We start from the raw sequence: 27,259 nt of genomic DNA, 5'->3' as shown, positions 1-27,259 counted from the left end.
AACTAAATACCTACTTAGTAATATCTAACTTTGGCGAAACGGCTTTTAGAACTTTTAGTATTCTGTTAATATGCAATTTCAACAGTTTATGTCGACAATTCGATAAGGAAAAGAGAGGTAGTCATTAGCTGACATAACATCAACTTGCATTGAGAATCATGATACTAGTTATTATTCCTTTCGACTGTATGGTATAAAAAAACAAGGATGACAACATCCATAAAAGCGAAGCTCTGAAACTGTAGGACAAACAAATATTAACACTTGTAGAGTGTCAGAACTGAACAATCAGAATATGAATTAATAATTTCGAAACAAATTTTTAAGTAAATTTGTTGAAAAACTGCTGAAAACATCATACTGTTTAAGGACATACTTTTTAAAGACTTGATTATAGAGATGCTTCGCTTATAACATTGTACTTTGTTGTCCTATAAATCAGTATTCCAAAAATCATATAAATATCCATGCAAAGTTTGAAATCGATAGGAAACTTCTTGCTTGAATTAAATAAAAAGGGGAGGGGGTTGAGTGGTACATTTTTCCATATATGGGAGTTTTACCACTAAATCTTTTTAACTTTTTCAACTTTTATCTTTTTGGTGAAATTAGTTTTTTTTTCTAACTGGGGAATACACCTGGCAATTTTGATAACAATGGCAAAAAGAATTTTCTAAAGCGAAACTTTTCTACAATACGTCCGTCAATAACGTAGCAACAAACGGATGTGTTAAAAGTGTAGCCTCTCTATTTTTAAGTCCATATAAAACATACTGATTAAAAAGAAAATGACACAATTTTTTTATATGATGTAATTCATTTAGCCGATTTTTAAAATTTTCTAGAAAAATGGTACAATGTTATAAGCGAAGAATCTAAATAATCAAGGCATGAAAATGAAGGTATGAAGTTAAATAGTATCCTGTATTGCCCCCAGAAAAATGCATACCCAATTTTTTTTATATTTTATTAAAATTAATTCTCGGGAGAAACAGGGGCGAAGCCATTATATATAGTGGATAAAATAAGCACTTGTTCAAAATACACCTCTCTTACATTTGTACCTATATACTTGTGTCTCATTTTAGATAGGCTATCAGAATTAAAATCTTGTTCAACTTTCTCTCCCCAGGGGGCACTTGAGTCTCAAGTAACTAGTAGAGCACGACCATATCCGTGCCATGCTAGACCTGGGAGTATTTTGCTGACTTTCATACAAATTCTATGGTTTCTAACGACAGTGTAGCATTCAGTGAAAATTTCTTTATATTTACGCACTTTGTTTATACAAATAAAAAAACTATAATAAACTAAAAATAAAATGGTAGTGACACAAATAAAAAAAGAAATTATTACTGACATATCGTCGACAAGGTGTAGAAATAGCAGAGAATAAGCGGATATTGAACTGTAAATCAAACTGGCCCTCAAAGTTCTAATTATTTTTTTCCCATTCGTTGGATTAAAACCTTAATAACTTTTGTTAATTCTTGATTGCATGGTACAAACTTAAACTGTACAGAAGGGGTAATTTTGTTTATCATAATTGGGTTTATATACCAATGAATTATCTATTGTCTTATCCCTTAAGATCCTTTTTGTTGATATAATGTAAGCATCAAAGTATAGCAGGGTGATTTCAAATCAAATGCGTAGCTGCAATATAACTCACTTTAATCAAATTAACGTATTGAGCCGTTAACATTACCGTCCGTCTGTATCATTGTTGGGGGTAAATACAGTTTTATAGACAATTGTCCGTGAATACGAAAATTTGTTGTTATAGAGTAAATAATTTCGTTTATGGCTTCTAGGTGCAATATCCTTAGACCACAAAAAAGATTATCCCTATGATTTTTTTTGTATTCTTATGGTTTATAACTGATCAGTGATTAGTACCGAGTAAAAAATAAATCTGAATAATGAAATAATTCACTTGGCTACTATAAAAACAAGACTCCTAATTTCTTGTGAAGATTCCAATGACAAACTAGCATCTTTGCAATTCTTTAATTTACTTTGTCCGCCGCCAGACCTTAACGCTCTAATAGACCTCATTAGATTTATTTGGAAGGAATTTGATTAATTGGCATAAGAGATTGGCCTCCGGAATTTATTGTTCAATACAAGTTTTTTAACCCCGAAATCCGAATATCCGCGGAAAGCTGTCTACAATACTAATAAATAACTTTTACTGTGTGTTTCTTCTTCATATATAAAGAAATACTGTTGTGCTACATATGGATGATATCATCCTTGTTTAAATTACCTACGGTAACTTAGAACATAAAACATATCAAGAAAAGTATTTTCCATCCCTGTGACTTTTACAGGAGAGGTCAGTGTGTAAAATTATAGCTTTGAAAAGTCGACCAAACCAAACTAAGGGGTGATGTTTATTTTTCGTCCCGTAAAACATTAAAAATTTCTCTATAATTTGAAAAGTTTGTCCGCCTGTCTGTAAAAAACCGTTAGGGGGAATTGTCACTTTCTAGGCTGCTTTTCAAGATAGACGACTTAAAGCTTCCCTATACTGATCAGCATTCAGTATGTCTCGGTACTTGGGCCGAGTGTCACGGTACTTAGGCCTACGTGGCCGTCTACGAGATCTTAAAGTGCAGAAGCACAATCAACCTCACTACTTCCAATGAACAAGGCACTGATGCAGTTACAAATAGTGTATTTACACTATGAAACGGTGGGGTCTAAAAAAGAAATAACAAAATTAATAGAAAATATTAAAAATGTTTCAACAAATAAGAAAACGTGCATATTTTTACTATGAAAACTGATAAATTTCAAACAGAATCATTTTAAAAATATATAAAATTATTTGTAGGTGAAAATAAGTCAATGATTTGGTCTACTTTAATGAAAAAATAAAGAAATCAATTTGCTATATCTTAAACCAAAAAAATCACTTTAATCTTCAAAATTCAAAGGTTAAAAAGAAAGAATACTCACCAGTCTTAATTCATATCAAGCCAGGAAGTATTAGAGGTAAAATCATAGCACAGCTAACCACGCATTTATTACAAAACATGATTTTTCGTCACACACAACGTGCTGAGCCCATGGTATAAACAATACAAAGGAAGAAAGCGCGTGGGGACGCATACATATGGCTGTGCCGCGCTTCGTTGCTTAGATTTCAAATTCAAACTACAAAAGTTGTCTTCTGCTCATATTTTTAGTAAGGTTTAGGTAAAATTAGGTAGGAGTTCGATCCCGCAAGGAACACACTACAAAAGTACCAAGACACAGTATATAATTTACTAGGTCCGTCTGTCTGTCAGTAATGCTCTGCATGATGGTCATTTGATTTATATTTTAAAAATATTTACTCGGCTAATATTGTAGATAGACGGCTGATTATTTCAAGAGCTTTGCTACCTATAAATGTTGTCATTTCCTTGTTTAAATTAAATTAAGCAAGGCTGACAACATCCATGAATAGCAAAGCACAATAAATAATGGATAAGAACAAGGAAAAGGAGATTAAAAAAGCGTTTGTTAAAATCAATGATAAATTTTTAGATGAAAAACACGAAACCTCTCTCATATATTCATTTTGTATGATGACTGTCAGATTGTCAAAGTAAATTACATACTGGATGCTCAGAACAACAACAAAATAATTTTGATAGTCCGACTATTTTAGATATTTCATAGTTAATTATGCTCAATGATGATTGGAATGTTGACATGAAATTTCAGCCTTCTATCTTAAATAGATGCCGAGAAAATCACGTTTCCCGCACTTTGTGTCGGATATATGGACTGGCGGACATTTGGAATTATAGAGTTTCTTCGCTACTAAAAAGAATAATTTAGGCAAGATGTACTCTTAACTATGACACATTACAAACTGTCCCAATTTTGTATAAGTTTTGCGGAACAAGTTCCATTTACGTCATATTTTTCTTTCCCGAAAAAGGGAAGAGGGAAAGAAAAAAGGGAAGGGGGGAAGAAAAAAGAGATGGGAGAAAAGGGGGTTTTCCCCATCTCTTTTGAAGAGATTTTCTTACCCCTTCTCTTTTTCGGGAAAGATAAATATGACGTAACTAGAACTTGTTCCGCAAAAGTTATACAAAATTAGGACAGTTTGTAATGTGTCCTTAACTATCTATCTATTCACAATTTTACAAGAAATTAAATCCGTCTACTATAAAACCATAATTTTACAAACACAGGTATTTTTTCTCTCAATTATTTGCAAAATTTTGAGAATTTGTAAAACAAATAGTTAAAGCTATGGAAAAAAGCTGTAGGAGTGGGTGGACAAAGACTCTCGGCGCCAGGAATTTTTATGAAGATTTCCTGGACTAATTAAAAACCAGCTTATACCTTTTTATTGTTCATCTGTCATTAGGTATTGATGTAAAAGTTTTGTGAGAAAAAATTTGATTTATTTTCTGTGTTTTAGTGCATTTTGCAACTATATTCTCTTTTAGGTCCTCTTTATTAAAAAATTTAGATAAGGAATAATAAGATCTACTCTATAACCTACTTTTTTTGTCTATCTGTTTGTTCAGTATTTATTTAAGAAAAGATATTTTTCATTTTGTACTTTGCGTCTTATGAATGTTGTCCTTTAGAGATTCTTCGAACGTAGAATTGGAGCGTGTAAACCCCCTGTTGCACGCCTCTGGTTTTCCGCACAATTACTATTCCTTATGTACTTGCTAATGTCGTTACCAAAATATAAAGTCTCGTAAAAATCCTCAAATTTTGAAAGCAAAGCTTCTGTAATAAAGTGCTGGTACATTTGTAAAACCCTAACTGAAGTTAAACTGCTTATGGTGGGAAAAATGATGGGTTCGAATCTCGGCCCAAACCACGCCATAAGTTAAAAGTTTAAATACTGCGCCTATATCTTATACGGGAAATTTATAGATTATGGGGACGGAGAGTGCCTTCAGACGTATTAACTCTAGTTAAAGAGTAATTGCTATTCCAAGAGAACACAATTTATTTCAAGAAAAATGAATTAAGCTTCGCTTATATAAATGTTATCATACTTGTTCAAAATTTTTGAAGTTTCTCTGTCTGTATCTAACTCTAGCAATGGTTTTATTTCAAGTAAGATCATTACATAGTATGCTTGCATAGGTACAGGGATTAGTCAATTGGGGGTAAATTAAACTTCCTGAGGTGGATTCTTAAAAAATTTGATGTGAACAACCTGAGGTGGATTCTTAAAAAATTTGATGTGAACAACCTGAGGTGGATTCTTAGAAAATTTGCCCCACTAATCGCTTAGTGGGGCAAAATTGTTTTCGTGAAAAATCCACTAAAATCACATTAAAAATATACAAAAATTAAAGAAAATCATAGAAGGGTTATTAACATAAGATTTTTTTAAATTTTTGTAGATTTTGTATGTGATTTTGGAGGATTTTTCACGAAAAGAATTAGCGATTAGTGGGGCAAATTTTTTTAAGAATCCACCTCTGGTACAATGAATTAACTTTATCCTATTTGAAAAAGTAATTTCAATGAGCTATATTTTAATTTTATTTTTGAAGCTAGGCCATTCTATAACTAAAAAACCTTGTCTGTCTGTACGTCAATTGAATTTTTTTGTGATTATTCCCCTGACCGATGAACATTTACTTTTTTACGTATATTGTCTGTAAGTCTGAAAAATATACTTTTTTTTAACCAATTTATAATATTATCTATGACTACTACTATAGATAACAGTTTACTGTTATTAATTACTGTTAACTAAAGTAATTGTTGTTACACAACGAATGTATGTACATAGTTGTCCTTGTTTTTCAAGCAAAGCTTTTCTAGAATACGGTCAGTTAGTCACAGTTTTGATACTTCATAGTGTTTTATGACATACTCTATAGATCATTTTTTCCAGATGTCTATTTATAATTTTTGAGCTTCGCTACTTATGGATGTTGTCATCCTTGTTTTATATACTTTTGACGTTTTGACGTTCTACAATTGTTCATGTTAATATGTTCTACGTTTTGATTTCAGAGCTGCGCTTTTATTGATGTTGTCATCCTTGCCATAACAGTAAAGTAAAACCCATAAAATCTACTGTGATGTATAGTCATAGTATGCCCTAAAACCGCGCATTTCTGTAACGCGCGTAGGCGTTAACGCGCTTATACTATGAAACAGGTGTGCGTATTACTAACCAAGAAAGGAAGTCCAATGGGGAGAGGGGGGGGGGGGGGGCGGGGATTGTGAGGGGAAGGGTGGGAGAAACCAGAAATAATATGAGCTACAAAAGTTTAGTATTGAAATTATTTTTGGTGAAAATAAGGCTTAAATATGAACATTTAAAAGTGTTATAGATACTTATACAAGTGGAAAAATAAGATTGTTAAAATAACAGTGATGATTTCGTCCAATTGTTACGAAGTATTTTGAGATAATATACCGATTCCAATTATAGAAAAGCTTCGCGTTAATAAAAGTTAAGATGATAACAGTAAACTATATTACAGCTGGAATTAAATATGTAGAAATTAGGAAAAATGAATTGTTTATACTTATCATTCAAATTTTTTTGTTAGTTTAGGTAATTACATTTTTTAAAATCAATAAAATAAGAGGGAGAAGGGGGTTTGTATGGTCTGATTTTAGGTACATAATCTTATATACAATACTTTTTTTATCCCAATAGATAATTCCTCTTTTAACAAACACTAATACAAAAATTTACATTTTTTTCAGAAAAATGTTAAAAATCAGTCTTTTTGTACTAGTTACACTTATTGGTATCAGCATAGCTCAACGACGGGCTCCACCCCCAGAAGAAAAGGTAATTAAATACAATCCAAACAGTTTTACATTTTTGGAAAAATGGCCCAAAACCTGCCCAGGATCAATATAAAGCTAAAGTGGCACTGTGGCGGTATCTGGTGATTAGCGGTAGCAGTTCTGGTATTTTTTTCATAAAAATTTGTGACTGGCGGCAGAGACTTCAACTAGTTTGAGTGGCAGCTGAGTTTGTTTAAGAAAAATTTGGCATAACTGCAAGTTTTCAACTTTCTATTGCATCAGCTATAAATATGTGTGTTTTGTTGTAGCACTGAGCTGAGTAAATCACAATAACCTATATAATTGCAATGCCCTTTGGAGAATGACAGACAGATCGACAGACTAAGTGCGTTGTACACTGGAATTGCATGCGTAATTTTAAAATTTTTAATTCACATAGTTTTACGAACTGACAGGCGGAATTGAGAACAGATGAACTGACAAAGAGAATCATAGAGTAGCTCTATAAATGTTATCTCGTTTTCAAACACGAGACAATATATAAATAATATAATTTCTCGTATTCATTCGAATCCGGTGGATAGGAACCGGTTCTCATCCATACGAAAAAACTATGTCTAGCATCGTATTATATCCAGCTTTCTACGAATATAGAAATGTACAATCATAAGATTAAAACTAGTTTTTTTAGCCGATGACTTCGTCACCTCGGGGCTAAAAAAACTAGTTTTAATCTCATAATTGTACATTTCTATATCCGCGGAAAGCCGTTTATAATACGATGCGAGAAATAACTATTAGTACAAGACCATTTTCGCAAGTGGAAACCCATCTATGTAGCTTTAAAAGATAAAGAAAACAAAAAATAAATTTTAAAAAAATCATGAATCGTTTCAGATGTTTGATATACGTTTTCTCGTATTCATTCGAATCCGGTGGATAGGAACCGGTTCTCATCCATACGAAAAAACTATGTCTATCTAGCATCGTATTAAATCCAGCTTTCTACGAATATAAAAATGTACAATCATAAGATTAAAACCAATTTTTTTAGCCCGTGCCTTCGGCACCTCGGGACTAAAAACTGGTTTTAATCTTATAATTGTAAATTCTATATCCGCGGAAAGCCGTTTATAATACGATGCGAGAAATAACTATTAAAATATTTTTGCAGCATTTTTTTACAGACCAACGGACCAAGTAAATTATATACTGTAAGTTCACTAGTATGATAAACTTAAAGAAAATATCAGCCGTCTTTTTTCATTGCAGCCAAGAAATCACATTTACAGACGGACAGACTGTGTGAATTATAGAGTGGTTTCGCAACTAAAAATCACTTTAAAAGTCTTGGATTCGCGGGAGGGAATTTGAGGGACTATGAGACACCCACTGTCAGAATAAAAGATTTTTCCTATAATTGAATAATTCTTAGGTCAGAAAATGATAAATATCCAAGTACATAATGGCCAATTATGCATACTAGGAATTTATAAATGTACACTACATTTTTATACAGCATTCAAAGATAAAAAATTCTTATTTAAGGTATTTTCTTTAAACTGAAGAAATGTTATTATTTTAAAGCACTTTTGTTGGGATCACTTAGTCCTTACCTAACGTTACCTAACCTTACAAAAAGTGTAAAAAAAATATTCACTTTCCGCGTGAAATTGTTGACATAATTATTTGTAAACCCTAAATTTATTAAAAAGTTTTTTTAAACCAAGATTGTGCTATCAAATGGTTAGTTATCTTAACCCTTTACAGTCGGGCCCCTTGCCGCACCTTAATCGGTCGGGGGGGGGGGGGGGCGTTCAACGCCCCCCCTAATTATCTCAGTTCCTATTAGAGCTAGAGGGCTAAATTTTTTTGTGCAAGTCCCCTGTTTGATAATGAATTTCCGACCTTTTATAAGTCTAAGTCAATTTTCGCTTCGATCACCCTTTTATTTAACAACCTTTGTTTTTAGGTCTATTTTTATTTAAAAATTTCAAACGGCTGTAATTTTCTTATTTTTGAAGCTAGAAGAAAAATTTTTTCCAAGAAAATGTTTATTTTTATGTAAATTTTACATTAGAAATATCAAAATATAAATTTCAGCGGCCGCAGCTGTACTTGGCAGCTGCCAGCCGCCGCAGTCGGCGGTCGGCGGGAAAACGGCGGCGGATCTTCATGAAATTTTAATACGTTAAGTAGACATGTAAGAAAAGCTAAAGTTTAAAATTTGAAGTCTCTAAGTCAAAAATTGCGGCCACAGGAGCCTTTTAAAGATTTCTGGAGACCTGGAGGATCAGGACCTGCAGGATCATACCTGGAACCTGAAAGTGACTTGAACACCTGTATTTCATATAAGGATGTACTACTAGAGGATTTTTTAGTATTTTGGTATGATAAAATGCTTTGTTTTAGTCAAAAAAATATTTTTGCTCTTTACCTGGATGACCCTGCCAGGTTTGCTGGCATCCTGTGCCCGCCAGGATGGAGATATTCAAAAAATTCCAACTCTCAGTTATGTGTCATACCCATACTTAAAAAGTCAAGCAGTTTGGGCACTTTATCTTTCACACACAAAAAATGAGATAGAAAAAACCGGATGGGGGGGCGTTCAAAGCCCCCCCCCCCCCGACCGTTAAGGGTTAAATACCTTCAGAACCTTTCTAGTTTTTTTTTCAAGCAGCCAATCTACTCTACAACTAGATCCGTCCACAAAAAATTTAAGTTTTCATTAGGTTTTGAATTTAATCTCATATTTAATCGGTGTGATTTATTGACACTACCTTCCTGTACCATTTATTAGTTATCATTGCATATTTGATGAAGAAATATGAAAGGATCTTTGGGGATAAGACAATGGTCGATAAATTAATGTACACAATTATGATACACAAAATTACCCCTTCTGTACATTAGAATTAGTGGTTGAAACGTTTGAATGAACACTCGACTTAATGAATCAATCAATCAAAATTCATTATAAAACGTTATTATAAAACTTTAGGGACTAGTGTAATAAACAGTCTATTGTCCCCTCTCTCTCTGAGAAATGTGCCTTTGCTTGTCAACACCAGTTATTAAACTTTATTAAATCTTATTTAGTTCAAGAGATATTTTGATGCAAGGGTGTTACAGCAAATTTGTACGCTCTCTAAAACAGAAAGAACAAAATCTATTAGTACTATAGTTGGAAAAGACGTTAGATTGTGATTTATTCTAATACCCAAAGTTTTATAAACTCGTTAGCTTTAAAACTTTGGATACTTTTATCTCGATTAGTTTATTTATAACAACAATGTTCACACTTTTCAACCAAAAATATACAAATAATTAAGTTATAAGTATAGTTGTAAAATTGTTGGTAAATTGAATCACAAAAAAGTAAAATAGTTTGATGCCTTCCCTCCTCAAATAAAATGTAAAAATTGTGTTTAATTAACATTAACAGCAAATTGGACATAAACAAAAATTCCGCTGTCTGAGCTTTCGTAAGAAACCAAAGAGAATAATTTGTCTTTTGTTCAAAGCTAAAAGTCTAATGCTAAAATTTGCCTGTGTATAGGTCGTCCTCTTTGTGTTATATATTGATAAATATATATTTGTTCAAATTTGATAAATTGTCTACTTTTGTAGATTTAGTTAATTTCATTTAACACTTTTGGTATAATACCCCTAATAATCCCTTTAAACTCTATTTAGACATATTTTTTTCTCTCCAAAACTTTTACCTAGTCATCCAAAACCCAAACTAAAAAACTCATTAAACATCTTTTTATTCATTTTGTTTTCAATATAAAGGGTTGTTTGATTGGTTCAAATGTGATGAAAAATATTTTGAAATTCTGTTTAACTAATTTCCAAACAGTATTTGCATTTCTTATCCCGTTTTGGTAATTTCCTTTACTTATCAATTAAACCACCTGTCAATGTAAAATTAAGCCTTTTTGAGGATTGTAGGTGGTCCACCTTACTGTTGAACTAAAATATGTTGAAAAAATCTTTTCCTTCAATATTTAAGGTAGAAGATTAGCCGCATTTAAATTGATGGAAAAATACTTTATTTCTTATTTGCATAAAATTAACAAAAGTTTTGATTAAACAAGTTCGAGGAAAGAAAGGATCGGGTTCATCATTTTAACCAAAGGAAGAACAGCTAATTATATAAAGGATGCCTCATATGGAAATGGATATAGAAAATAAATGGATATTGCAACATAGTTTTTTTTGTCACTAATTGAGATTGCTAATATAGTTCTCAAATAATGGTTAATACTTTCTGGCATATATAGATGGATATGAAATTTTCAGACATCTATCTCAAATATCTATCTCAATAAAATCACATTTCCTCTATCAAAATCTAATGTTCTTCATTACAAACAGAATTTATAAGTTACAGCTCGTTGATATACATTATAGAGAGGAAAATTTCAGTCGTCTATCTTTAATAGAAGCCAAGTATATTCGATTTTTCTTCCTTTCTTAATCAGTAATTATCAAAAAATACCAAGAGTAATTTTTCTGTTAAATAATGAAAAAAAACATTTGCTTCGCCAACTGTCTTTGCGGCCTATTCTCCTACAAAAATAGCCTAAAACCTGTCTTAATTCTATCATTCAAGTGATTTCTTGCAGGTTACTCAGACTCACACTATAGAAAAGTAAAATGATTTATAAAAATAATAATCAATTCAATTAATTGATGTTTTATTGAATGAAGTTAAAATAAATTTATAAACTTATTGGAAAAATAATAAAATAATAAATTATAATAATAATAATTTATTAAAAATAATTATTATTTATTTAATTTAAAAGATAAATGAAGTTCTCTCCTCTATTCTTTACTATGGTAATGATATTTTAATAATACTGAGAGTAATGTCTGTATCAGGATATGAGAACAGTGTTGCTACATGAGTAAGTACACTTACTCTCTTTACATGGTGTTCACACAATGTTGCCAAACAATTACTTTAACTCAATAGCAGACTCTACACAATTTTGTTTTTTGCACTTGATTTTTGAAAGTTGGATGTCTTAAAATAAAGAGGGTTGGGGAAGGAGAAGAATGGAGGATGTATGCATGAAGTAAGAAAAGGGAAATAGATTACTAAATACCTAAAATAGATAATTGACTAACAATAATTTTGCTGTATGACTTTTGCTGTATTGTAAAATATCCTTTTTTCTCTTCAATATTTGGAGGGTATGAACGGTGTGCGTATAAATACAACCAAATAAAAAATTGCGATATAGGACAATGATAAATATATATTTAGATTCATTTTATTACCTAAAATTATGCTTATTCATATAAATAATAGTATCAAAATGGGTTTCGGTGTGTCTACTAAGATTAAGAAAATTTATTGATCATTAGGAAATATATTTCTTTGTTTCTGAATCAAGTTAAAAAAAATTGCCTGCTTTTCAAGGAATCCTTATTTTGGCAAGTTTTTAAACTCTCAATTACATTGTAAGCTTCATTAAAAAAATAATTATTTAGGTGTATATATTTGTTTGCTGTTTTTAAGTTTAGCGTAAATATAGAAACTCCGGTAGTACTTGCTCTTCAAGTCATATCACACACTTCTTGGTGTGCAGACACTTCAGCATATATATACAGTCATCATCAGAACTGCAAAATATTACAACAGCACAAACTACGCTTTCCAACCCCTTTATTTTCCTAATTAAATACATCTATATTAAGTTCTATTTTTTTTGTCTGAAGCCAAAGTTATCAGAATACAAATGGGTTATAATTTCCATATAGAGGCTTCATACATGTCTTAAAGTGGATTTAAACTATTTCCTTAACAATCGTTGCTAACCCCCACAGACTAGGAGCGAAGAAACAAATTTGCTATAAAATTGTTTTGCTAATACGTTTTTGATAGCATACGGACATGAAGGTATACCTCTTTCTCTGTCTCCCGTAGTTTTTGCACCTGAATGTTTGGAACTATGTTTAACAGCATTCATGTTTGAAAAATATCTTTTATGCATATATGTTCTCTTTTTAAAAGGAAGGAGGAGTCAGGAGTTCATAATATAGCTTAAAACATGACCAATATAAAGTGGCTACAAAAAAAGTTTTTTTGCCCGTCCCCCCTTTTTTTCTGTATTTTTTATGTGTTCAACGAAGATTGTAAAAGTCCCTCCACAGAAACGTTAGAATAGCAAATGAATTGCCAGTAGGCACTGTAATTGACAAATGTTAAATTTATGCTGGCCTCTCATTGGTTATTCTATCGTATGACGTCATAATATGTGGAGGGACTTTTACCATGTTCTGTTCAACAGATGCTTAAAGGAAAACCAACTCTTTAAATCTTAAACTTTTCACCTTTGAAAAGTAGGAAAAGCATGCATGTATCGTTTACTGTAAACATTCAGTTACCAGCCTCTACATTTTACTTGAGGGTGGATTATTCTTCATCGCACGGAGTAAATAGATAGATTTAACACATACTGGTAGGCTCGAGGATTTTTGGATTTTGGAGGATTTTTTTCATCCCTTCAACTATTTTTGACGTGGTTGCAAACACTCAAGATAAGAGTGAACCAAATGACATGACAAATAATAATAAGATTTTTTTCACATATGTTGTCATAAATAGAAAGTTGTTTTGAACATTGAACAAAAAACGAACGGTTGTTTATGGTGCAAATAAAATTTTCATAATTGAAAGTAACTAAAAGAACAAGGCTTTTAATAGATAGAAGAACTTAAACATTAGACAAATTATAGAATTCAATTCAGAAAGGTTTTTCCTTAGAGTAAAAATACCAATGAATTATAATATGTTTTTTGTCTCTGTTTTAAGATTTTATAACTTCTGAACCAATTGAGTTCTTTATTTTCTAAAAGCTTCATATAGGTCCCGGGGTGTTTTTGAGCAATTTTATTTTTATATTTAAGTCTTGGGATGGTTTTAGGCTTGCTTTCCATACCCCTTTTATACACAGCTTCTAGATGCTAAGGGCGTAGCCGCTAATCGGTATATCTATGCATACATAATCCTAAATTATTTATTGAGAGGTGTTACCTAATTTTTATTTTTAGAGAATTTTTAACAGTATACCTATTATATTTATTGTAGAATAATTTAGATAAGATAATATAAGATGTCGTATTTATTTGGATTATCTTTTTAAGAAAATGTAATATTCAAAGACATTAGCACAAAATATATCTTAATGGCTCGTGCGAATTGGTTGTGCTTTTCAGATAAGCTTATCCTTTGGTGTTTAAGAATTGATTCTCACATTTCTCTATAAATCAACTCCTGGGATATAGCTCATTCTAAATTGTAACAAACAACAAGAACGATTACGTTCAAAAGTAGTAGGAAGCAAAGACGGTTAAGGCTTTTTTTGAGAGGGGTAAATTGCCTTTGATATATGTAAATGATAAATAAGTAAATTTTTAGTTGACTATTAGAGGCAACTATTGAATAATAAAAGAGATTTAAATTAAAATCAAGAGATATTGACAGACAGACAGACAAGAATGTTATCGAGTGGTTTTTAACTAAAACTAATTTTTAGGACACACCTGATGCTCGGTCGGGCCCCGTCCACAGCGGGGGTAGGAGGTGGCAGGACGTGGGGGAGTTCCCCTTCCCAAGGGGAGAAACTCCAGTCTTCCATTTTGATCAAGGAGATGAGGTAAGTATTAAAAGCAAAGCTTTTTTTCAAAGAAGGTGTATCAACTTTTTTTTTTATAGCTAGCCGGTTCTTTTAATAAGTAGTAGATGTAAAATTTTTCATAGAATTCAGATATGCAATCGGTTTTTTTGTAGACCTCTTATTTTTTAAGTAATTTAAGTTTTTTAAAAAAATAATTAAGTCGGTTTTAAGGTACTAAAACGCAACAAAATAAAAGAAGAAAATGGCCAGTAAGAACAAAAATAGTAAGATCTTTAATTTGACACCTTACTTTTAAAATTCTGTTGAGTAATTATTGAAAAAATCTATTTTTTTAACCTCGGTTTAATAAAAACTTTAGACCTAAATATTTTCTCAAACAGACATAAAAAACATGGGTTCATATATACCTTTAGAATCAGAAAAATATTACGAATCCATTGTATGCAAAATTGAAAAAAAGTAAAAAAATTAAAAAATTAAAATATGGCCAATTGTATTTTTTGTTCTGGCAACACTATCGTCTTCCCTTTTTTACCCCCTCTTTACCCCCTCTATACCCCCTTCCCATTTTTATACTCAATTAAAGAGTTAAGACGTTGCCTGTACAATATAATATGATATTTTCATATAATTCCTTTTATTGTAGTTTATATACTATATTGTAAACTTTTTTTTCAATTTTGCTTACAATGGATTCGTAATATTTTTCTGATTCTAAAGGTATATATGAACCCATATTTTTTTACTTGTGAAATGATAAAATTGAGTTCAAAGTTTTTATTCTCGTGGGTTTTAAAAAATCGATTTTTTCAATAATTACCTGACAGAATTGAAAAAGTAAGGTGTCAAATTAAAGATCTTACTATTTTTGTTCATAAGTGCCATTTTCTTTCTTTTTTTTTGTTGCATTTTTGTACCTTAAAATCGACTTAATTTTTTTTTTTAAAACTTAAATTACTTGAAAAATAAGAGGTCTACAAAAAAACCGATTGCATATCTGAATTCTATGAAAAATTTTACATCTACTACTTACTAAAAGGACCGGCTAGCTATAAAAAAAAAGTTGATACAACTTCTTTAGGTTCGAGTTGTCCATTAAGATATATAAGTTTTCCGGAATTTTAAAGTTAGGGGGAGATTTGAAATCTGTATCAAATTTTGAGAATTTTTTTTATAAATTCGTTTTTTCTATAATTCTTTATCTAAAAGTGGAAATGCAATTTAAGTTAATTAATTTTGGCATCTGTGATTGGTGGATTTAAAAAATCTGCGCTCTGATTGGATGGCGTACATCATTCAACCAATTAGAGCGCAAGTAGTTTAAAATCCACCTATCCTATTGGTCAAAATTAATTAACTTAAAATGCATTTCCGCTTTTAGATAAAGAATTATACAAAAAACGAATTTTATAAAAAATCCTTAAAATTTGATGCAGATTTCAAATCTCCCCCTAACATTAAAATTCCGGAAAACTTATATATATATCTTATTGTCCATACTGGTACTTAGGTGTAGCAATGGTACTAAAGTGTAACAACTCTATAATAATTTAAATCATAATTAAATGACTCCCCCCACTTCAAAAGCCCCTAGAGGCCTCTAGAAGAATTAAAGCAACTTGCACTTGCGGGACATCTAACCTTTTTTTTCCATTTTAGGGCTTTATCAACACCATTCCTGACCTAATTGTTGGCCTCAACAAAATCCACGGAATTATGAACAAACAGAGGAAAATTACTCAGGTATTGACCGCTTGTTTTATAGGAAGGTACTGGGTTCGAATCTCATCCCCAGGAACATTTTTTAAGACTTAGAAGAGTGCACACTTAGTGCCTTTACTAAGGTTATGTATGTAATCAAAGGATTGATTGTCTTTAAAAGATGGAATGTTATGTGCCAAATATAAACAAGTATTTATAAGTAGAAGAAAACCTTGAATCCTGGAATAAGGTATAACCAACAAGCGAAATAAATATAAAATAATATTTGGGGTTCATATGTAGAGGTCGTCAATTCTACTATGTGTTGACCCCCAACTGGCTGAAAACGCATTTAGGTTTCAAGATTTTTCCCGAATTAATTTGACTTGCAGGAATCTTTCATCATTTTGTCATGTATTTTTAAGGGTCACAACATTCCCCAAATGTTGTTATTAAACCTAGTTAACTTTGTTTTCATATTTTCTTAAATAAATAAGATTCTTTCTTTTACAATATCAAACAAACTTTGATTATGATTTAGCCAATTTGACCATTATCCATTTCTTTTTCTTCTAACAATCATTAATTATTTTAATTTCAGGCTTTTGGTGAAGCTTTTGATCAATGCGAATCTTGTGGATAAGTTTAAGAAAACATTTAATACAAATTTATATTAACTATGTGAATCTAATCCGTGTATAAAAGTAATAGGTTGTCTGTATTTATGTAGCATAGGATCTCGCTAACTTCTGAATTGATATGGTTCTCCTTTACATTGAAATGTTTTATATCTTCAGTGAAGTTTCATAACTATTTTGGGGTTACCTTCAACCTCCCAAAATAAATAAACCCCCCAAAATGCATCCCTCCCTTATTTTTGTTTTTAAAATTAAAAGAAAAAGTGTTGGGTCGAATCCCAACCTTAAGTGTATCTAGAAGCCTCTAGGGGCGTAGTAGTTAGTTTTTAAAAATAGTTTTTACTTTTTAAAATCGAAAATAATTCACACTGCCATTACTATTAACAAAAAATCTGTGTATGAAAAATTATTCAAAATACAATAAATGATACAAATAACATTAGTTTATTAATTTATTGAAGCTACTTTTTAAGTTAACAAAGTCGTTCATTGTATAAAATGTCTCTTTTTAAAGGAATACTAAATTTAAAATCTTTAAAACTATATTGTTTTGCTACGCTTGTATATGTTCATACTTGCTTCTCAATAGATATATATATATAGTATATATGTTTAATCAGACAACTACTTGGATTCCCCTTTCGTGGACCTTTTTCGTCCACTAGCAAATTGTTTTCTGCTCTTTTGTAAAGACTTGGCTGTGTTAATATTTTCGACGCTATTGGTTGATTTTCAAATACCCAATTGAAAGGCGGCACAGGGTCCTCAGGCAGGAGACATACAGTTATCTAACCTCTATTGTTTTAATCTATCCTTGCTTTGGTGTATTTGCATTTAAGGATTTTAAAATAAAATTCTTGTCCTTATTGTAAGTGGAACAAAAACAAATATTTCAAATATTTAAACGCCTAATTTCAGGAATCGGCAGCCGACCTATCAAAGTGTAGCTCCATTGCGGTTGCTTGGCTCAACTGCGACCGCTGTTTTTTTTTTGTGTGTGAATGCTACTGTAGATTTACTGCTCGTTTACAGCTAAAATTAAATTTATGACTTCGGCTTGCTATAAGATAAATATGTCTTAATGTGATTACGGCTGCCGAGCCCTGTGTGAATTTTAAGGAAAATTTCTGTATATCGACTCAATTTTATACCCAAATTAAAACGTGTTACAAGAACAAGAACTTAATAAATGATCAAGATCTATTTTCGAGTATCTCCTATAATTTTATGTAAATTCGTCCGTTCAAGATTTAAAAAAAAATTTGTTTTATTGTTGATAAATTTTTCAAACTAAAATTTCCTAAAATTCATAGAATCATCTTTGAAACATCAATTCATGCAGCTTTGCAATTAATTTTTAATTAATTATTATTTCCTTTTTATTACTGCTCTATCTATGGCCATAATTTCTTTTTGAAATATTAAACAGACCAACAAATCCTCTACGATATCCTTGCATGTAAAAGTTATTTTGATTGTAGAGGTGCTACGCTAGTTTAATGGGATTGGGAACACAGTGAAGGATCAATCCTACCGTACGATGGGTTAGAAAGTGGCATTTGATTCCTATAATAAATCAGTTGTAAACAGTTGAATTGTTAGGAGAAATCCTTTTTATAGCAGGTGACTAAATACAAACACAAATCTTCGTCTAATAGAAAATCCCTTTTAATATGAATAACCTTCTAGTGTATTAAATCTATTGCTAGTCTATAAATGAGTCATCCGTATTTTAAGTGTAAAGAATTCTATATATCTGTTAGGCTTATTGTAGTAGAAAGCCATAATAACAAGAGAAATATGTTCATGGTCAGTAAAGACATTATCTTTATTATAAAGTAACAGGATGTCTTTGTGTCTCTATGTTTGTTTGTCTGTGCCGTAGAATCTCCCTAACAGCTGAACTTATATGGTTCTCCTTTACAGGGTAGTTCTCATAGATCCTAAGATTTACAATTATATTGGGGGAGGGTACCACCACCCTCCAAAGAAGAATAGCCCCCAGAAAAAAATTCCCATCCTTAAAAAAAGTTTTTAAAAAGCAAAATTAAAAAATGGGGGAGGGGTGGTCGACCACTTCCCTCCAATTCAAAAAAATCTTTCTAAATTTTAAATAAAAAAATCGGTTACCGAATTCAACTCCCCCCCTCCTCAAGTGCCCGTAGAGGCGTCTAAGGTGCGTAGCTGCTAGTCTATAATATAAAGTAGTAAGTTTTCTTTTGTCTGAATCTAAGAATTTCAAATATTGCTCGACGAATGGGTTGTACTTATCAGAGAGCTTTATTAATGTATTAGGGTGGTTTTACGCAATATAGCTGACCTTTCCTGCCTTCCCCTTGGGGCTAGGTGCAAAGCAACTGGAAATAACAAAGAAGGATCTTCACATTTAACATACCCTAACCTAACCAGAAAAGCTTTAAAAACAAGATTTTTACAAAAAAAAAGATTGTTAATGGTCCAGATGCACTGTCAGGAAAATCGCCAAATTTGACTATTCATATACGGTTGCTACATTTGGCCGGTAATCATAAACTTAAATGTTTTTTTTTAATTAAGCTATATGCAACTAAATAAATTCCGATCATCGTAACAAATTCTATTATTTTTATAGCCCACTTACTATTCAACTAGGATTTATACAGAAAAAGGAGGCACATTTTAGGAAAATGATACCATTTCCCAAAATCTTATAAACGCGTTCTTTGACTTAAAAATGTGTAGCTTTATTAACGATATTTAACATATGTATTGCACACAACTTAGGCTCCAAGCTTACCACCCCTCCTCCTTCTCTTGATATTTAAAAACTGTATTACAATTTAATGTTCGGATCTACTGCAGTTCACGGTAAAATATTGCTGGTAAGCAATATTTCCAAAAATCTATGAATTTTAAGGGCTGCTAGCTGCCAAACGGCTGAACTTACAGATCATACCCGCACACCATTTTAAGCGGCATAAGAAGGCCTACAAATAATCTGAAATAGCCAAGATCCAATTATGCACAGGGAAAGCTTCACTGAAGAAAAAACGCGTAAAATAGGTCTTTTTCGCGCCTTTCTCTGCATTGCGAGATAATTATGCATTATTGATTTATGGCTTTTTCAGATTATTTGTAGGCCTTTTTATGCTGCTTAAAACAGTGTGCAGGCATGATCTGCACGTTCCGCCGTTTGGCAGCTAGCAGCCTTTAAAATTCATAGATTTTTGGAAATATTGCTTACCAGCAATATTTTACCGTGAACTGCAGTGGATCCTAATGTTCTTTTTAAAATATATTTAACTTATTTTTACCTTTGAAAATGATTAACCTTGTTTGTAAATTTAAGAAGCAATTAAACACAATTTGCAGAAATTTTTCAACAATTAGAGTTAATCAAATATTGCATTTTTGATCCTCTACATAATATTTGAGACATGTACTGCTTTGAATTATGTACCATAAACGAGGGGCGTGCAAACAATTTTATCTGTTACGTGGATAATGAACAACAAAAATATTAGAACTCTTTGATGATATTCAGGAAGGAGAGGATATTGGACTGGAAATTACACTGGTTTTACAATCACGTTAAACGTAATTTGGTAACTTTGTTTTTTTTGTTTAATCCTAAATTTTTTGTTCAAAACCTTTTCAATTTTATATTTATTTCACAAAAAGAGTAAATCAATTCATAGTCCATTGTCTTATCCCTTAAGATCCATTAAATAAAAACAAGGATCACAACATCAAAGTTGCAAGGTACAGGAAAATAATTTATATTTGATACTAGTCTAGAAAAGTATGTTTCTTTTATAGCCGTAAGGACAGACAGCTAGATTTCTTGAGTTGATTGCAGAAATTAGCTTTGCTTTTGAAAATGGTTGGTAACATACCCCCTCCCCCCCTCCCCGAAAACATTTATTTTCAATATTTAAAGAAACATTATATACCCTTTGGAGTCCTATACATGTAGGGCCTTTATAATCCTTACTTAGCCTGACCTATAACAGGTAAGTTTTATTGTGGTCCCTGTGCGGAATGAGGTAAACCATTAAATATACAATTCAAACTCCAGGGTTCAAATAAATTTTCATGCTGTACATATCTTGAAAATCAACTCTTGTAGCTCTCTCATTTTTGTAATAGTTGTTTTTCTGTCAAAACTGACCGACAAAGCTAGCTGGCTGGATCAACAATGTAAGAAAATATTCCTCAATGACATTCTGAAATTGCTTGACAAGTTGATACCTTACAGAACAACAGAAAACTCTGTTAAACTTGAAGGTTTGTATTGATATACAATTTTAAAATTAGGTTACACTAACATATTATTGACTTTGGTTGATTTTTAAGTTTACTTTATCAAAAGCAGGCATTGTAATTATAAACCAAAATTATATATAATACATACTCAACATATAAATATAACAAAACAGGCATTATAATTATCAACTAAACTTATATATAACACATTCTCTAATTCGTTTGGATTAACGTTTCCGTTTGTTTACTTGTATTGCAGCTTGATTCGTTGATTCCAACTAGCAGTGCAGTGGTAAAACTTTTAATTTATTAGTTATAAATATAATCTTTTTGTGTTTATCATCCTTAGGCATAAACATCAATTAATATTCCATTGTCTTTTCCCTGATTATTAGACAAACGTGGCAAACCTTGTAAATCTGGTATACCTTTCTAATGAAGTTTTACAAGCTTTTAAAATTTTTTTACGCTGTTTTGACAGCAATTTTTTTGACAGACAGGACAATGTAAAAAAAAAGTAATTTGTTGATAGCAACCCAAGATGAATTGATAATCATTTTTCAAATTCTTTCACCACATAGATTCCTTTTTCACTAATTGCCATTGTAAACAATGTCTTGATTTTTAAGAATTCATTACAATTGCTTTTTTAAAACAGATTTCTGTATTGTTACTTTTTTTAAGCTTACTTTTTAACTTTTGTAAGCTGATTGTACTTAACCGACTGATAAAATATCCTTGTTTATGTTCATATCTTGACATTTTTATCAAGGAACATAGCATAAAACCTGTCCTCGAAAAAAACTGAGCTTTCCACAAGGATACGCCAGTGGTTAAGAAAAACTTTCCTCCCAATTATGATGATTGAAATCAATCCTTTTCTCGTATATATTCGAATCCGGTGGATAGGACCCGGTTCTCATCCATACGAAAAAACTATATCTTTCATCGGATTATAAACAGCTTTCTACAAATATAAAGATGTACAATCATAAGATTAAAACCAGTTTTTTTAGCCCGTGCCTTCGGCACCTCGGGGCTAAGAATTTTAATCTTATAATTATACATTCTATATCCGCGGAAAGTGGTATATAATACGATGAAAGAAATAACTATTTTTTTTTTTTGAGAAAAATTTAGGAAAGTACTATTTTACTGTCAATCTTAATTCCTACCTAATCTAGGCTACCAAATACAAAAACTTGTTTATTAAGTCAAATAGGAAGGCTTATTAGACGCGTATGACGTATGTTTATATCCAAATTAAAGTAAAGCTTTGCTTTTATGGATTTATCACAAGATAATCCTATTATATATGTAAACTAGTAAGCTTTTTTGTCTATAGTAAAGGAACTTACTAAACGGTTAGCCAATATGGTCCTCCTTTTAGTGAGCTTCGTATATGTCCTGGGGTGGTTTTAGGCTATTTTATTATTATAAAAAGTCTGGGTGTGATTTTAGGCTATTTTTGAGCCCTTCCACATCCCTTCGAAATTTAGAGTCACTAGATCATAGGGGTGCATCCGCTAGTATTATATAACGTATTAAGTTGCATGTGTCTATGTCCTAAAAGATCTCGTAAATTGCTGGATCAACTGTTTTCAGAAAAGTTTAGATTTGTCAAAAACTATCATTGCTTCTACCTCTTAGAATAATGATCCTAGATTTTAGGGGAGAAAAAGTTACTATCTTAATTAAAGCATAAAGAATTTTAAAGCATATAAATGCCTTAGTTATGTGAGGCTTAGAAATTACAAAAGTAGATCCTGCATAAGTGTCTAGGAAAGGGAACGTTATAAATGACATTAAAAAGTTATAAACTATTAAAGAATATGGAGTAAAGCAAAGAGTGCATCTTTTTTTTAAAGACAATTTTGTCTAGTGTTATCAAAACCTTTAAATTATAGGCTAAGTTTTTATAATACTATTTAATAAAGTAATTGGATGTTAGTAAATTAGTGTACAGAGTATGTACTCTAATATCTCGTAAACAGCTAGACTTATCAGTCTATCATATGTCAGATTAAAAATAGTCTATGGCAGAAGTTTGGCTTTATTGTATTGTTATTTATAAATGTTTTGAGACACAAAACAAAAGTTTATTATTTTCATTCTTATTCTCTAATCATTTAAAAGAAAGCCCTGGAGAAAAGAGGCGAAGCCTCTATTGCAAGAAAAGGACAATATAGCATTCCTTCTTAACATATATATCTGCTTGAAGTATTTTACCCTTTTCTAGAAAGAAATGTTAACTATAAGTATGTAAACAATTTTACAAATGTTCCTTAGAATAATCATTCTATATATAAGACATTTATTCCTATAGATTTGTATAAGCATAGCGTAGCTACTCTATTTGTATGTTTGTACATAAATACAAGCATCGAATGGACTTGCAAGATCATATCCGAAGACCAAAATAGGTGTGCCTACTTAGCCAGTTCAAATGCTTTGTTAAGGTCTTAAACATATTTATGATTTTTAATTGGAAGGCTTTCAGTTTTGCTGCTGTCCTGTGGCCACTTGCATGGTAATATAAAAAAGTTTCAGCTCCCAGATGTGTTGATATATTAGATTTAAGGGTGGCCTTCTAGGTTAAAAAGAACAACAGACAGCAAGAATTAGCATTTATCCCACAAAGTACATTGTTGGGGTATAGTCCTTTTCGTAACATCGCACCTTATGAGGTGATTCTTCGTATTTTTCACAGTAGCTTTTCTCCTATTTCTAGCCCCTGCGGGGCCAATTACCTAAACCTGTGGGGCAATCTGCACCTAACCCAATATAACCTAACCTAACCTAAAATAACTTATAAAAAGCCATTTTATAAATACGACGAATCGCCCCTTATGGGGCGATGTTACGGAAAGGGCTATTCCCTATTGTTGATCATGAATAACCCATCCCCAATGTCAATTATTACTTTAAAATAGGTTAGGTAGGTTATTTTGGGTTAGGGGCTCCCGAAGGGCTTTAGCATAGGGAATAAAAACTAACCCAACCCTTATTTAAATTATTTTTCTTTGTGCTCAACAGGCACTTTGTTGTAAAGCACCGGTTTAGCGTTTAAGTCTGTTTTTATGATTCCCAATCTATGTATATTCTTAGTTTCTAATTATCTCTGATGTATTGTTTTACTCCTACATATGACCTGGGCTTTTGGGTGCGCCACAAACGGAGTTTTTTCAATGCTACACATTTGCAAAAATTACCAAATTAGCCACCCAATAATTTAATCATAAAAACAAGAACGGGTAACTTAGAAAGCGGTTACTCTGAAATTCTTGAAAGCAGTAAAAAATGTCCTAGGACAAGCGCAAGAGTGGTCACTTAACCTAACCTAACCTATTTTTAACCATATTTTAGGCTTTTTAAATGCCTAACCACTGCGGGGGGCTTATTTGTATATTATATCTTAACCTAACCTAACCTGTATAGAAATACTTACTCAAATCAATATTTTAACACTATTGCTTTTGTCCACTCCGACGTTTGGGACTCCTAGCGTTTGTCCTGGAACCAAAAAAACATTGTTAAAATAAAGTTTACAATTGTTTATTGACAAAGTAACTAAGTTACAGATGGTCTTAATGACGGATAGACATGACTAGTTGTAGAGTAGCTTTGCTACTAAATTTATAAATTAATCCTCATCATATCAGTTGGTTGATTGGTAGGCCTGTAATGATTGGGATTTAATATTAAAGATGGTGATTTTACAGAAATATAGGAAAATGTAAATATCCTTCCCTCTAGTACTTTGTTTGGATACATGATTTTTTGGAAAAATTGTGTTTTACTCTATAATTTTGCTATCTCATAATCAATAAATTCTTCACGTTTTTTAAGGAACATTAGCAATAACAATAGGGCGTAAAGGATAAGTAAGCTGACCGGCAGAGCAGCGAGGGAGTCAGGTAGGGCGGGGAAAGTGAGGGAGGGAGCGAGGGAGAGGGAAGACAAAGACCCTTGATAGCTTGCGAAAAACCGAGTTGACAATTTGTGGATATTTAGGGAATAAATTCAGTTTCAATTGCAGAGAACAACTAGAAGCTCAACACAATGGGAAAGTAAGTATTACTGGTTTACAGACAATAACTGCCTTAATTATATTTTCTTTCTTGGAAATAATTCTTTCAATACAAACAATTCTTTTCCAAATTATAAGTCTTACTACAAACTAAGTTTGAAAAATCGAATGCTTTTTCCCCTTTTTAAACAAATGTCTTTTTTCTCTTTTCCGTTTTAATAAACAAATCTGAAGTCTTTTTCTGTTCTGTTTAGAAATAGGTTAAAGTCAAAGTAAAACTACCAGTATGACTTAATTTAAAATTAAAACTTATTATTTTGCTCCTTTTTGTTTGGTAGAAAAGAAATGGGAGAATAATTTAAAAATAATATCTGTCTATACAATTATCCGACAAAATATCTATGCATCTATTCATATTAACAAAAAACTATCTGTCTCCTATACAAAAATCCGTATATCTATCTATCTACCCAAAATAATATCCAACTATTTGTTCGCAGGGGTCAAAATGAGGGAGGTTTCTCCCAGGAGCAGCTTGACATGTACAAGGAGTGCTTCCGCCTCATGGACATCAACAAGGACGGAACCATCGACAAAAACGACCTCCGCGGAGCCTTCGACAATGTCGGTGTCCTGATGAATGAGGGTGAGCTCGATGGTCTTCTTGGTGAGATCGGAGGTGCCTGCTCTTATGACAACATGGTCAAGATGTTCCAGGTAAAGATTTTTTCACATGTGACTGCATCGCGGGATTAACTCTTATAACCCTTTTTATTTTCTTATATTTTGCCTATAAAGCTCAAGCATTGCCTTTAAAACAAAATTGGAAATTATTTATGCAAAATATTTAGTCCAAGTATTACAAAAATTCATCCAGTTCCTGCTTGTGTAGGGAAAAATCCCTCATTTACATTTACTGATAAGTTAATTTTAGGAGAAGATGTCCGGCGAGGGCAACGACCCCGATGACCTCATCATCCAGGCTTTCAAGGCCTACGACATTGAGGGCAAGATCGACGTCAAGATGTTCCAGCACGCCCTCAAGACCTGGGGAGACAAGATGACCAAGGCTGAGATCGACGAGATCTTTGACGAGTTCGACATTGATGAGGACTACATGGTGAAGTCCAAGGAGGTGCTCGGCCTCTTTGTTGCCCAGAAGGAGGAGGAGAAGAAGGTTGAGGAGGCACCTGTTGTTGAGGAGGCTCCTCCTGCAGAGGACGAGGACGAGGGAGATGCCAAGAAGAAGAAGAAGAAGAAGAAGAAGGCCGCCAAGTAAATTGGTCCTTATTCTTCTCTGGTACCTTCAATATGATCCTCACAAAGTATTCGCTCAGATTAATGAATCTTGTTCTTGTTATGTCAGCCTAAGGATATTGTTAGCTACTATTTCCTCGGCTGGATAATTGTTTTGCAAAATTTTCTTTCTTATACTAAGAAAGTAAAGTTTTGGAAAATAATTTAATATATGGAAATTAAAGAATAATTTTCTTTTCTAGACATGATTTCACTACATTTTATGAAGTAAAATCATTGAAAGTGGATAAAATTATTCGACTAAATCCATAAAAATTTACATTCCTGTGTTATAAAAAGGTAAACGTCGGCCTGTACGTACACTCGGCTGAAAACAACGTTGTTTTTAGATGATATCTGTTTATATATATGAATAAAATTTCTCATTGTGTTTAACTTTGTGTTTTTTAATTCTTTTAAAAAATATCCCCAAGAATTTTCTAACAGGACAGACAAAAATAAGAAAAAAATAATATGTTGGGTGTTGAAAAAGGGTCACATATTTAAGATAAAAGAGGCAAAAAACGAATTTGAATTTATAAAAGTCTTCTTTATTAACATTTTATACTGGACAAAAACCAAAGATTATATAGTGTTTCCTTTATGATGGATTTCAACATATAGTCATACAGAGCATTAATTTAAAGTTCCTTGCATCTTTTTAGTGTTGCGCTACTTGGCATAACTGACAGTTTTTTTTATCAAAGCTACTCTATAATTTTTACCGTAGCTTTATCTCTCACTCTCTTCTTCTGGTTCTCTCATAAAGAATGTCCTCATATTTAGCTTATTAATTGTATTAGCTAGTATTTGACAAAGTCGTCCTTGTTTTTACAAACAAGGATGATAACTTCCATTAAAGCGAAGCTCTGAGTTCAACAAACAAACATAAACACTTATAGTTAAGTGTGTTGAAACTTAATAAGCAGAATATTAATTTAATT

The 27,259-nt window shown here is 31.9% G+C and overlaps 2 protein-coding genes across 2 annotated transcripts; both read left to right on the top strand.

The window, feature by feature from the left end:
* The first annotated feature begins 6,705 nt into the window (after window positions 1-6,705).
* LOC145303725 (uncharacterized) lies at window positions 6,706-17,181 on the top strand. The gene is made up of 4 exons (XM_080145329.1): window positions 6,706-6,790; window positions 14,304-14,423; window positions 16,065-16,148; window positions 16,708-17,181. Exons 1-4 carry the CDS (start codon window positions 6,707-6,709, stop codon window positions 16,747-16,749), a joined length of 330 nt encoding a protein of 109 aa, XP_080001455.1. The 5' UTR covers window position 6,706; the 3' UTR covers window positions 16,750-17,181.
* Window positions 17,182-24,887: 7,706 nt separating this feature from the next.
* Window positions 24,888-26,711, top strand: LOC145303721 (myosin regulatory light chain 2-like). The gene is made up of 3 exons (XM_080145326.1): window positions 24,888-25,059; window positions 25,520-25,736; window positions 25,954-26,711. The coding sequence occupies exons 1-3, from the start codon at window positions 25,052-25,054 to the stop codon at window positions 26,296-26,298; spliced, it is 570 nt and encodes a 189-aa protein (XP_080001452.1). The 5' UTR covers window positions 24,888-25,051; the 3' UTR covers window positions 26,299-26,711.
* Window positions 26,712-27,259: the final 548 nt, after the last annotated feature.

Source organism: Acartia tonsa, chromosome 13, assembly GCF_053477335.1.
Source record: "Acartia tonsa isolate MP-2025a chromosome 13, ASM5347733v1, whole genome shotgun sequence".
Lineage (NCBI taxonomy): Eukaryota > Metazoa > Arthropoda > Copepoda > Calanoida > Acartiidae > Acartia > Acartia tonsa.
This window is presented reverse-complemented; position numbering and strand designations above follow the sequence as displayed.

Bases quoted from the DNA above. Each gene is read 5' to 3' on its own strand.
- LOC145303725 (XM_080145329.1), top strand. From the start codon at position 6,707: ATGTTAAAAATCAGTCTTTTTGTACTAGTTACACTTATTGGTATCAGC. The intron at 6,791-14,303 runs GTAATTAAATAC...ACTAATTTTTAG, and splicing joins CTCCACCCCCAGAAGAAAAG to GACACACCTGATGCTCGGTC. The intron at 14,424-16,064 runs GTAAGTATTAAA...TTTCCATTTTAG, and splicing joins ATTTTGATCAAGGAGATGAG to GGCTTTATCAACACCATTCC.
- LOC145303721 (XM_080145326.1), top strand. The intron at 25,737-25,953 runs GTAAAGATTTTT...AGTTAATTTTAG, and splicing joins ACATGGTCAAGATGTTCCAG to GAGAAGATGTCCGGCGAGGG.